This window comes from Sarcophilus harrisii, chromosome 3 (assembly GCF_902635505.1).
Source record: "Sarcophilus harrisii chromosome 3, mSarHar1.11, whole genome shotgun sequence".
Taxonomy (NCBI): domain Eukaryota; kingdom Metazoa; phylum Chordata; class Mammalia; order Dasyuromorphia; family Dasyuridae; genus Sarcophilus; species Sarcophilus harrisii.
In genome coordinates, this window is record NC_045428.1 from 602,409,156 (window position 1) to 602,423,619 (window position 14,464).

General features: G+C 33.1%; 1 protein-coding gene across 1 annotated transcript; it reads right to left on the bottom strand.

The window, feature by feature from the left end:
* Positions 1–8,862: 8,862 nt before the first annotated feature.
* Positions 8,863–9,866, bottom strand: LOC100928631 (olfactory receptor 2G6). Its single transcript, XM_003765290.2, has one exon. The coding sequence runs from the start codon at positions 9,790–9,792 to the stop codon at positions 8,863–8,865; it is 930 nt and encodes a 309-aa protein (XP_003765338.1). The 5' UTR covers positions 9,793–9,866.
* Positions 9,867–14,464: the final 4,598 nt, after the last annotated feature.

The window sequence follows — 14,464 nt, forward strand, 5'->3', positions numbered from 1 at the left end:
AATGTAAATCTTTCCAGGTTTTTCTAAAATCAGCCTGTTCACCATTTTTATAGAACAGTAATATTACATGATTTTCATAAACCATAACTTATTCAGCCATTTCCCAATTGATAGGCATCTACTCATTTTCCAATTTTTTGCTACCAAAAAAGAGCTACTACAAACATTTTTGCAGAAGTCATTATTTCCGCTCTTTTATGATCTCTTTGGAATATAGACCCAATAGTGGATCAGAGGGCATATATGGTTTTATAACCCTTTGAGCATAGTTTCAAATTGCTCCCCAGAATAGTAGGATCAGTTCACAATGCCCCCAACAATTCATTATTGTCCCAATTTTCCCATATCACCTCAACATCACATGCAGAAATGGATAGTTTTGTCTCCTCATTGCCTAGTCAATTCCTTCATTTTTTTTTCTTTTCTTATTGTTAAAACAAACATTTTTAATATGATATTGAATGATAGTGGTGATAATGGGCATCTCATTGGGAATGTGATTAGCTTCTTCCCATTACATATAATACTTGTTAATGATTTTATATAGATATTGATTATCATTTTCAGGAAAAATTCATTTATTCCTATGCTTTCTAGTGTTTTTAATAAGAATGAGTGTTGTAATTTTTCAAAAGCTTTTTTTCTGTCAATTGAGATTATCATATGGATTCTGTTAGTTTTGTTATTGATATGGTCAATTAGGTCAATAGTTTTCTTATGTTGAATAAGCCCTGTATTCTTGTAATAAATCCCTGTTGGTCATAGCATATTATCCTGCTAAGTTGTTATAATCACTTTGCTAATATTTTATTTAAAATTTTGCATGGATTTTCATTAGGAAGATAGGTTTATCTTATTTTTTCTGTTTTGGCTCTTCCTGAATTAGGTAATCATACCATATCTGTTGTAACAGGACTCCTTTTTAAATATATTTTTGAATATTTTATATATGTTGGGATTAGTTATTTTTAAATTTTTTGCAGAATTTACTTGTAAATCCATCTGTCCCTGGAGATTCTTTCTTAGAGAGTTCACTATTACTAGAAATAGTTTCAATTTCTTCATCTGAAAATTATCTATTCATATCTTTTGACCATTTATCAATTGGATAATGACTTGAATTCTTATAAATTTCAGTCAATTCTCTCTATATATATTACAAATGAGTCCTTTATTAGAACCTTTGAATGTGAAAATGTTTTCCCAATTTATTGCTTCCCTCTTATCTTGTTTGCATTACTTTTGTTTTTATAAAACCTTTTTAATTTAATATAATCATAATTATCTACTTTGAGTTCAGTAATGAACTTGTTCTTCTTTGGCCACAAATTCCTTCCTCCTCCACTGCTCTATGAGGTAAACTCTCCAAAATTCTTCTGATTTGTTTATAGTATCACTCTTTATGTCTAAATCGTGAACCCATTCTGACCTTATCTTGGTATATGGTGTTAGGTATGGGTCAAAGTCTAGTCTCTGTCATACTAGTTTCTAATTTTCCCAGCAGTTTTTGCCAAATAGTGAGTTCTTATCCCAAAAGCTGGGGTCTTTGGGTTAGGGAGACACTAGATTACTATAGTCATTGACTCTTTTATCCTGTGAACCTAATCTATTCCATGGATTGCTTACTCTATTTCTTAGCCTCTACCTAATATGGTTTTGATGATAGCTGCTTTATAATATGGTTTTAGGTCTGGCACACCTAGGACACTCATTTGCATTTTTTAAATTATTTTCCTTGAAATTCTTGCTCTTTTGTTCTTCCAGATGACCTTTGTTACTATTTTTTCTAGATTTATAAAATAATTTCGTGGGAGTTTGATTGGTATGACACTAAGTAAGTAGATTAATTTACGTAGTATTGTCACTTTTATCATATTTGCTCTGCCTACTCATAAGCACTTGCTATTTTTCCAATTAATTAGATCTGACTTTATTTGTGAAGAAAACATTTTGTAGTTGTATTCATATAGTTCTTGACTTTGTCTTGACAGATAAGTGTAGAGACTTAAAATTTGGGGATAAGAATGCATCTTGGATAACATTGTATTGGACCTAGATATTAAGAGAGATTTTCCAATAAAAATTACAAGAACATAGAATATATTGCTCATCAGACTTATGGATAGAGGAATAATTTATGAATTAGCAAGAGATAAAGATCAAAGTTAGGTGTAACATGGATAATTTCAATTTAATTTGAAAAGTTTTGTATAAATAAAATAAATATAGCCAAGATCAGAAAGAAAGAAAAAAAAATTAAGGAAAATTTTATGTAGAGTTTATCAAATGAAGATTGCGTATCTAAAATATACAAAGAGCTTTGTTAAAACTATAAGAATATGAGTTATTCCGTAACTGATATTCTTTCAACAGGCAGGTTTTCAGTAAATAAATGAAAACAATTTATCATCATAAAACCTTGAGACATAATTTTATGCCTACTAGATTGGCTAAAATGATTGGAGGAAAAAATGATAAATATTTTAGGGGATATGGAAAAATTTGGACATGTTAATTGTTGGCGGAATTGTAAAAATGATCCAACCATTTTGGAGAGCAGTCTGGAATTATGCCTAAAGAGTTATCTTTGACTAAGCAATACCATTCTGAAGATAATTAGGAGAAAAGAAAAAAAAAACCAAAAAACTTACATTCTACAAATGTTTATAGCAGGTCTCTATGGTAGCAAAGAACTGGAAATTACAGGGATGCTCATTACCTGGGTAATGGCTGAACAACTTGTGGTTTATGACTGTGTATACTATACTTACTATAAAAAATGATGACCTTAATGATTTTAGAAAAAAATGAAAATACTTGAATGAAATAATGAAAAACAAAATGAGCAGAAATAAGGGAACATTGCATATAGTAATAGCAATATCGTTTTAAGAATGACTTTGAGCAAATAAATTATTTTGACTATGATAAATATCTAAATTAACAATAAGAGACCTATGAAGAAAGATGCTATCAACATCCAGAGGGAAAAAAGGGATCTGATAAATAGAAGTGTGAATAGAATGATTTTATGTATATATGCCTATGTCTAATGATAGCCATCTCTAGATGGATCAGAGAGAAGAAAAAAATACCTAATTTTATTGTATATTCAAAAGGAAGGGCAAGTTGTGCAAAGTAGATTTGCAGTTTCATGTGCAATCATTTTCTTATTCTACTTTTATAGAATGCTTATTTTATTCCATGAATTAAAACTAATTCAAAAAATAGTTTGCAATTATTATTTTGAGAACGTACACATTTGTGTTATATAAGCACAACTGATCCTTCTATTACAATGTAATTCATTTCCATTTCTCTATATTACTTACTATCCCACTTGTCATAGTGATTTTTCGTTTTCATTTCTCACTGTTTAACTGCTTATGACCCATTTCTTTAATGAGTTCTCTTCTTCCTGAGATTTTTGGTAATTTCAATCTCCCTACCATTTGGAATCATTCTCTTAGATTCTAGGGAAAAAAAGGGTTTAGGGTTTAACAAAACTAAGAATGAGAAAGAGAGAAAGAAAAAAGGAGAGAGAGAGAGAGAGAGAGAGAGAGAGAGAGAGAGAGAGAGAGAGAGAGAGAGAGAAACTTTGGTAAAAAAAAAAAACTTGAGAAAATTGAAAAGTGGCCTTATAAAAATTTGTTTAGGCCATTGTTTCCATCATATATCAAAATATAGTTTAAATAGCATAAATATTTTAAATACCACGTAAAACATTTGAGAAGAGTAGTAAATTATATCTTTCACAACTGTGAGTGAAAGATAAAGGGGACTATTGATGAGATAGAAAAGGAGTCTTCACAAGAGAAATAAATGCATCAATCAATACTGAAAAAAATCCTTTATTTGGCACATTTAAGTCATATAGAGAGAAGTTCTATAAATAGTTTAACTGGAGAATTTCAAGAGTGAGAGCATGGAGGGCAGTCAAGGATTTTTCAGTCATAGCAAGAGAAGAGAAATCATAATGATCTTATAAAAGAATGTTACCTGAACTTTGTGCATTTTTGCACAAAGCTTTCAATGATCTTCCTTAGTGTGGTGGATGGGACTTTTGCTTATACTGCCACTTTAAGTATCCCAATGATGTAAGGATCAGTGTTTTATAGGGAAGATTATGGTTTTGTTTAGTCCTTATGAATAATTTCTCATGTCTAATGCCACAGAGAAGAGTAAGCCACTCAGCAAGGTTTCTGACCAAAAAGTCTTCATAAAAAGTGATACAAAAACATTCTCAAGATGTCTCTCAAGAATTTTAGAAATGATTAGAATTGATATATATACCAATTCTGGTATATATAAACTCTCTCTCTATATATATATAAAAGGGAAGTAGAAATGGAAAGGGGATAGTGGCAGAAAAAGAGAAAAGGGGAGATAAAAATAGGGAAACTACATCCCATGAAGAGGCAAAGGAAACCTATCATATCTGAGGGAATTTAGAGAGGAGGAACATTGTGTGAATCTTACTTTCATGAGAGTTGACTCAAAGAGAAAATAATTGACATACATGGTTTATAGAGAAGCTTCTCTCACCTCATTAAAAAGTGGGAGAGAAAAAGGGAAAGGGAAAAGCATAATAAGGAAAGGGTACAAGAAAGGGGAAGGGATTCAAAAGGGGGTGAGAGGAATCCTAAAGAGGGAGAGCTACATGAATTAAGTGGAGGCTATAAGTTTAATACTGGGAAAGGGATGAACTCTCCCATAAAGTCAGAGCCCTACAATATGCTGTTTGCAGGAAACACATTTAAAATAGGGAGATAAATACAGAGTAAAGATAAAAGGCTGAAGCAGAATCTATTATGCTTCAGGTGAAGTCAAAAAAGCAGGGGTAGCCATCCTTATCTCAAATTAAGCAAAAACAAAAATTGATCTAATTAAAAGAGATAAGGAAGGAAACTATATCTTGCTAAAGGGTAGCATAGACAATGCAGCAATACCAACACTAAATATATATGCGCCAAGTGGTATAGCATCTAACTTCCTAAAGGAGAAGTTAAGAGAGCTGCAAGAAGAAATAGACAGCAAAACCATAATAGTGGGAGATCTCAATCTTGCACTCTCAGAATTAGATAAATCAAACCACAAAACAAACAAGAAAGAAATTAAGGCGGTAAATAGAATATCAGAAAAATTAGGTATGATAGATCTTTGGAGAAAATTGAATGATGACAGAAAGGAGTATACTTTCTTCTTAGCAGTTCATGGAACTTATACAAAAATTGACCATGTATTAGGACATAAAAACCTCAAAATTAAATGCAGGAAAGCAGAAATAGTAAATGCTTTCTTTTCAGATCATGATACAATAAAATCTACATTCAACAAAATGTTAGGGGTAAATAGACCAAAAAGTAATTGGAAACTAAATAATCTCATCCTAAAGAATGAATGAGTGAAACAGCAAATTATAGACACAATTAATAACTTCACTCAAGATATGACAATGATGAGACATCATAGAAAAATTTGTGGGATGCAGCCAAAGAGGTAATTAGGGGAAATTTTATACGTTTAGAGGCTTACTTGAATTAAATAGAGAAAGAGAAGATCAATGAATTGGGCTTGCAACTTAAAAAGCTAGAAAAAGACCAAATTAAAAATCCCCAATCAATTACTAAACTTGAAATTCTAAAATTAAAAGGAGAAATTAATAATATTGAAAGTTAAAAAATTATTGAATTAATAAATTAAACTAAGAGTTGGTTTTATAAAAAAAAAAGCAATAAAATAGATAAACCAATCTGATTAGAAAAAGGAAAGAGGAAAATCAAATTGTTAGTCTTAAAAATGAAAAGGGAGAACTTTCTGCCAAAGAAGAGGAAATTAGAGTAATAATGAGTTACTTTGCCCAACTTTATGCCAATAAATTTGATAATCTAAGTGAAATGGATGACTACCTCCAAAATATAGGCTTCTCAGATTAACAGAGGAGGAAGTAAATTGCTTAAACAGTTCCATTTCAGAAAAAGAAATAGAGCAAGTTATTAATCAACTCCCTAAGAAGAAATCCCAGGACCAAATGGATTTACATGTGAATTCTACCAAACATTTAAAGAACAATTAGCCCCAATGCTATATAAACTATTTGAAAAAATAGGGAATGAAGGAGTCCTACCAAATACCTTTTATGACACAGACATGGTACTGATACCTAAACCAGGTAGGGTGAAAACAGAGAAAGAAAATTATAGACCAGTCTCTCTAATGAATATTGATGCTAAGATCTTAAATAAGATATTAGCAAAAAGACTATAGAAAATCATCTCCAGGATAATACACCATGATCAAGTAGAATTTATACCAGCAGGGCTGGTTCAATATTAGGAAAACTGTTAGTATAATTAATCATATTAATAACCAAATTAACAAAAAACATATGATCATCTCAATAGATGCAGAAAAAGCATTTGATAAAATCCAACATCCATTTTGTTCATGGCAGCCCTCTTCATAGTGGCCAGCAACTGGAAACTGAGCAAATGACCATCAATTGGAGAATGGCTGAATAAATTGTGGTATATGAATATTATGGAATATTATTGTTCGGTAAGAAATGACCAGCAGGATGATTTCAGAAAGGCCTGGAGAGACTTACATGAACTGATGCTAAGTGAAATGATCAGGACCAGTAGATCATTATGTACTTCAACAATACTATATGATGATCAATTCTGATGGACGTGGCCCTCTTCAGCATTGAGATGAACCAAATCAGTTTCAATAGAGCAGTAATGAACTGAATCAGCTTTACCCAGTGAAAGAACTCTGAACAAAAGACAACAAAGTTCATATGGAAAAACAAAAGGTCAACAATTTCAAGGGAATTATTGAAAAAAATTATTTAAAACATTATAAAAAATATTATTACAAAATAACTCTAGGAGATGACTATGAACCACTACATAAAATTCCCAATCCCTCTATTTTTGTCTGCCTGCATTTTTCATTTCCTTCACAAGTTAATTGTACACTATTTCAAAGTCCAATTCTTTTTGCACAGCAAAATAAATGTATAGGCATGTACATATGTTGTATTTGACTTATACTTTAACATATTTAACATGTGTTGGTCAACCTGCCATCTGGGGGAGGGGGTGGAGGGAAGGAGGGGAAAAGTTGGAACAAAAGGTTTTGTAACTGTCAATGCTGAAAAATTACCCATGCATATATCTTGTAAATTAAAAGCTATATAATAAAAAAAAGAAATAAAAAGAATTTTAGAATCAATTGTATGACATGGGAAACACTGGTACAGGCTTGCCCAGCATGACATGCCCTCATCAGAGAAGATGTTGTGCTGATGAGCAAAACAGAATTTAATTAGCCCAAAAGAAATGTGAAATGCACAAAATTAGAGAAGCCACTCCAAATGTTAACATAGATTATTTGTATATGAACTGTGGCAGAGCATTTCAAGATCGTATTGATCTGATTAGCATAGTCAGAAACATTGTAATTTGACTCTAACACAGTGATGTCATTTTAGTCCTCCTCAAAAATGGACAACTACCAACTAAGTATGGTGCTTCCTAGCTGCAATTAATCTCTGTATTTCATTTTCTTTCATCTATCAGTGAGGCATTGGACTCTATTGCTTTATGATTCTCTTCTTACTCTAAATTTTGTATCCCCAAAACTATGAGGCCTTATTCCAAGTCCTGCAAGTATATTGGTAAGAACACAAGAAAAGATAAGAAAATGAAGATGCAACAGAAAATATGTGCATACTATATAGATATAGAGATAGAGATATCACATCATCATGACTTGTCTTTTGTTGTACTTTAACTCATTTTGCTATCTGATTTTAAAATTATATTAAATAACATAATTTTATATGTACTATGCATTAAGAACATAATCTAATTTTCATTTTCAAAACTTGGGAGGCACAGAGACAAAGGACTAAGAATATTTTTTTTCCCTGAGAGACTATTACTTAACTGCCATCTTGGAGAATGACTGAAGAATCATTGAGAAAAATGAGTCTAATTTATTTTGTAGAGAAGAAATTATGAAGAAAGTTTTTCTAGGGCCTGAATTTCTTAGCTGAAAAAAATGTGTTCCTAATGACTGAGGCTTTCTGTAGGGCTAGAGATGATGGACTTTTTAAACTTAAAACTCGTATTTTCCTTCTCATAGCTGATACATTATTAGGGTATTTAAAAATGTTTTTGTAGTGTTTGGTGTACTAGTGATAAATTGTATAGCCATAATGCTGATGTTGTTTAAGCATTCAAAACAGGGACATACACTATTTTTTTTTGTTAAAACTTTATTTTTCAAAACATATATATGGATAATTTTTCAACATTAATCCTTGCAAAACCTTGTGTTCCAATTTTTCCTCTTTCCCCCCGCCCCTCCTCTAGATGGCAAGTAGTGCAATATATGTTAAACATGGTAGAAATATATGTTAAATTCAATATATGCATACATAGTTATACAAGTATCTTGCTACAAAAGAAAAATCAAATCAAACTGGAATTAATGAGAAAAACAATAAGATGCAAGCAAACAACAACAAAAAGAGTGAAAATGCTATGTTGTGAACTACATTCATTTCCCACAGTCCTCTCTCTGCGTGTAGATGGCTTTCTTCATCACAAGATCATTGGAACTGGCCTGAATCATCTCATTCATACACTACATTTAAAGGTTTTTGGGCAAAAGAGGTTTCTCCTATTTATAAAATGGGGTGGAAGATGAAAATTAATTGATTAATTAATGACAAATATTGCTTCATTTTTATCAATTTATATGGAAATATCTGAAAAAAATCTTTGATTATCTTACAATTTACGATGAGAAAAATTAAGCCATTAGAAGTTGAAGGGAGAATGACTGTTACTATCCAAAAGCTTTCCCCAATATCAGCTTTCTCAATGCTCCCTTCACATCCTTGTTCCTTAAAGTATAGATAAGGGGATTTAACAGAGGTGTGACGATAGTGTAGAAGAGGGAAACAAACTTTCCCTGATCTTTGGACCTGCTTTTAACAGGCTGAAGATACATGAAGATGATGGTCCCATAGAAGATGATTACAACCACCAGGTGAGAAGAACAAGTCCCAAATGCTTTGCGACGCCCATTTGCAGATTTGATCTTCAGAATGGCCTGAGTGATATAGCCATAGGAGATCAAAATGAGAGAGACAGGTACCACAAGGAAGACCACACTGGCAACAAAGAGTTGGACCTCATTGAAGGTGGTGTCTACACAAGCCAGCTTGATCAACACTGGCACTTCACAGAAGATGTGATCGAGCTGGTTGTGACCACACAAAGGAAGCTGTATGGTGAGAGAGCACTGGATCAGAGAGGTAAGGAGGCCACTGAGCCATGCTGTGGCAGCCAGAGACAGGCAGAGTCGAGGATGCATGATGACTGCATAGTGGAGGGGGCGACAGACAGCTGCATAACGGTCATAGGCCATGACAGTCAAGAGAATACACTCAGTGGATCCCAACCCCATTGCCACATACAGTTGAGCTATACACCCACTGTAGCTCATTCTCTTGTCTTTGCGTCTCATGGTAACCAATAGTTGTGGAGCTACACTCGTAGTGAAGCACAGGTCTAGAAAGGACAAATTGGTAAGGAAGAAGTACATTGGAGTGTGGAGTTTGGGGTCCAAACAGGACACTAATATGATTATTGTGTTCCCCACTAGGTTCAAGATGTAGAAGATCAAGATAACCACAAAGAGAACAGTCTCTAACTGGGGCTTGTCTGAGAAGCCCAAGAGAATGAAGCCATCTTGGGAGTTATTTTGCTTCATTGACCTTCTGTATTGAGTTCCTATTGGAATCCTAAAATAGGATTAGGCATTAGAACATAGCTGAAAGAAAGGAATAAAGCAAACATAGTTACACAACAGATTGCTCTCTCAATCTCATTGTTGTGAGTTGTGACTCATTGAGAAGGTATGAATATTTTTTGAGCAAAGTAAAACAAAAGGAAACAGTGCCCTCCTAATGGAGTTTAGATCCCGGGAGAAGAGGAATGCAACCCATTAACTTGCAGATGAGATTCCCAAGTAATGAGCCACTTGGAAAAAATCATCTGGAAGTTAGGACACCTACACTTGCATCTCAGCTTTGTCACAAATCATCTGTGTGACCTCAAGCAAGATATTTATTCCCAGAGTCCTCATTTGTATTAAAAATTGGGTTCAAATACAGTTGTCCCTAAAATTCCATGTCTCCAAATATTCAATCATTTTGGGAAAATTAAAACAGCGATAACAACAACAACAACAACAACAACAACAACAACAAAAATCAGTCATTTGACTTGCCACAGAAGGAATACTGGGTCAAATGCTCATTTTCACTTTTTAATTTCTTTTTGTGCATGTAATAATAATGATAATAATAATAATAAACACTTTTATAACACCATTACAATTATTATCTATTTGATCCTCACAACAACTTTGGGAGGTAGATTCTATTATTATTCTCATTTACAGATGGAGAAACTGAAGCAGAGATAAAATGACTTATCCAGCATCACATAGAGAGTAAGTAGCTGAGACTGAATTTGAATGTAGATCTTCTTGATTCCAGGTCCAGCCGGTGCCACCTAGACAAGTTTCTGTGTTTAATAAAACAACTATCATTGATTTTTTTTTTTAAATCAGCCTTCACTTTCATTTTTTAAAATAGTTCAAATGGTAAATATAGTATCAGTCTCAACATAAACATAGCCTTTATTCTGTTTTTATGGAAGAACTGAATCTCCTCCTCATCTTCAACATTATGATCACAATTCTACTTAATCAGCTGATCAGTTTCCTGAAACAATTAATCTTATTGATCTCCTGTGGAGAGAACTTGGGGTTTTTTGTTTTGTTTTGTCTCTGTTGTCACTATAACAATGTGATTACAGGCCTGTTTTACTGTTGCAAGACTTGTGCCACAAGGCCCTTGGGACCAATAGTTCATTAATAGAGCTAATATGCCTGGGTGAAGGGGAAGGTCAATTCTCAAAAAGCCTCCACAGTTGTGAATCACAAACTTGAAGGAGTTGCAAAGCAGCCTTCTCAGATGTTCCTTTTGTATGAGGAATTAAATAAATTGGAGGCAGAGGGAAGAGGAGAGAGATCAGACAACACAACAGCCTCTCAGTAGGGAGATCAGACAACACAACAGCCTCTCAGTCTCCTTGTATCATCATCATTCTCTCACATGAAAAGATCCATTCTATAGGTCTGAGTTAGACCTCCAGCAGCCACTGACAGGTGGCTCCCATATCACAACAATATACAGTTCCATTTAACAACATGATGACTATTCTGACTGCTGGTGGTTTTGCTACTGTGATAATGATAATTGTAATCATAATTATTATTTATATCTCGAACTACCTATCACACATCTATTATTATCTATCCTCTCTATGTGTCTATCTTTTTCCCATCCAGGCTTTCCTTTCTTTCTCTTTAAGATTTACAAATATGTTTCATATATATAACAAAGGTTTTCTTCTTTACAGAAACTTGAAATCAACAGTGGCACAAGAGAAGAATTAAAAAAACACTTCCAAAGGGAAGAAAAGGTTACCCTACAATCTTCAGAGTGTTCTCTCTGAGTAAGGTATCAGGCATAATAGCTCCACAGATTATAATCTCTGTTGAAAGCAACAAGCCCTAAAATACCAATCCAAGTCTATTATCATAGATTGAAATGTGACTTGCATGAGTTTCCTAATTCAAACTTCTTTAATTACCTCCCTCTTGTTTTCTGAAGGTAAACATGGAAATCTAAATCGTTTATGTACATCCATATCATAATGGATTTTCTTTCATCTTTTTGTGACTTAAAGAAACTTTACTTTCAAATAAATGAAGATAGATTTATTAAAGTCACACTATATTCAGACTCTAGGAACAGCAGAGACAGCCATGTATGGAAAGGTCTAAATTTTAGCTTCTCCATGGCTGCAGCTACTTCTGTTAAAATTAATGTTCAAAATCATAAATTACTTCCCATTTACACTTTATATTGTAGGTCCTATTCTTTCATGTTGATTCCCCTTTAGATTATGACCTCAATGAGACCAGAGACAGTGTTTTTAATTTTTTTTTGTATCCCAGTACTCAGCATTGTGTCTGACACATAGTAAATGCTTAATAAATGCTTGACTAAATGACCAACATCTATGATGTCATCCCCACTTGCTACCTGATGGTATGTATGTGCAAGTAGGAAAGGTTCCCGGGCAAAAAGAGTGATATCCATTCCATATCCTGATGCCAGTACAGTGTCTAGGCTGAAAATTAGGCATTTCTGGTGTCTAGATATATTTCTTTCTGACTTCTTCTAGTATGTTTCCTATATATCTTTCTCTGGAGTCCACTGTTTAGAGTGATTTTTTTCCTTAAAGAAAATTCTCTCCTTCCTTCCATCCCTCATGTCTTCCTTCCTTCCTTCCTTTTCTCCAAACTTCTTTTCTTCCCTTCCTCCCTTTCTCTCCCTTTCTCAATTTCTCTCTCTCTCTCTCTCTCTCTCTCTCTCTCTCTCTCTCTCTCTCTCTCTCTTTCCCTACATTGAGGAAACCACAAGTTGCCCACCTCCCTCACCCCCCCAAAAAAAGAAAAGAAATACAACTAATGCAGCATAGTATGATAAACTTGATGGAAAGAAAATTGAGAAGTTTTCCTGTGGGGCAATAGCTCAGTTAAATGAATAATTAATTCTGAGAAATTTGAGTATTCTCATTTAATTTTTATGATCATATTGGAGGTAGGATTTCTCTCCTTTAATCTGTGGGAGACATACTTGTCTAGACTCCACAATTGCATTTAATCAGCATAATGCTGATTGCTGATTATGCTGATGCATAATACTGATAATTCCCTAATCATTTTCCCCTTTACTTCCTCAACATAAAAATCATCAATAACAATACTACCGTTAGTATCCTGGGGATTGGATAGCTCTTAATGAGACTGGACTTGAAGTGCTTTTATTTTACTGAAGAAGACACTTCAGGGTAAAAGAGATTTCAATAAGTGTCTTTGGGTCCCAGGTTGTTAATATCAATGATCTTAATAAAAGCCATAATAATAGTTGCCGGTATTCTAATGGTGTTCTTTTGAACTTTCAATAATTAGGCCCTATTTCTGATGGGTTTTGTCTCCATTTTCTCTGTCATAGATTAAATGAAGAACAACAAAATGAAGTTATTTTCCTGATGTCACTTTGCTGCTTAAAGTCTTTGGTGCCCTGATTCTTCTGTTATACCCACTGGTCCAAATATACTTATAACTATAATATTTGGCAGAAAAACTATTATTCAGATCTGAGGCTTGTGGTGGAAAGGAATTTTGCACTAAATTGAATAATTTTAATTTAAAATCAAAACATCAAATTGAAAGGTTTTCTACATTTATCTTGTTTGTAGTATACCTGGAATGTGATACCTAAAGCCTAATTATTACCTTTATGAATTTACTAACTTTATCAGAAACAGAAAGTCTGTTTTTTTAAATGCTTTAATGTCCAACAGGTATACAAGAATTAAATAATTTTAAACTTGGTTTTGACCTGGTTGGATAAGATTGCAAATATGGCTTTGGGGAAATCAAATGGAATCAACAGAAAGGTAAAGCATAGGACTCATACTACCACTGCCCTATGGAGCATCCAATGCTCCAACTTTAAAGTGACTTCAAAATTAGTAATAAGTAATAAAAAAACACTCTTAATTAATGCCAAATTCCAGTGCTTAGCACAGTGCCTGGCACATAGTAGGTGATTAAGAAATATTTATTGATTATTTATTGATAGTATTATCTATAGAATGGGAATTACAAGAGAATGAAACCAACAAGGTCCTTTTAATGATTAAAAATATATCTGTGATACATATGCATACATATATATGCATATATCCCAACTTATATTTTGTATATATAAATATATTATACACATGTGTATGTACAGGTATGTATTAATATGTATATTATATATATAGCATATATGTATAATATATTCACATTTTCAAGCTTTAAAGTATTTCTTGTATTATCATATTACATTATTATCATGTAGTAATAATAGTAGCAGCAGCAATAGCAGAAGAAATAATAAAAAGCTAACTTTTTCATCTGCAGCTAGCTCTAATCTCTCTCATGAGCTCCATTATCTCATCACAATTGTACTGGCCATATTTATCTAGATGCTTCATTGGTTTCTCAAGGTTTATAAAATAGACATTATTTCCCATACTCCCTCCTGCCCCCAAAATCCCCTCTTTTAAACTTCCCAGTAAATTCTAGATTAACATTGAACTTCTAATCACGGTTTTATAATCTAGGAGCCATCTTTGACTGTTTCCTCTCCTTTATCCCCTATATTGAATCAGTTGTATATCTTATAAATTCCATTTCTAGCTATCTCCTTGTCTGCATTCACATTGTGAAAACTTTATATCAGCAGTTCATC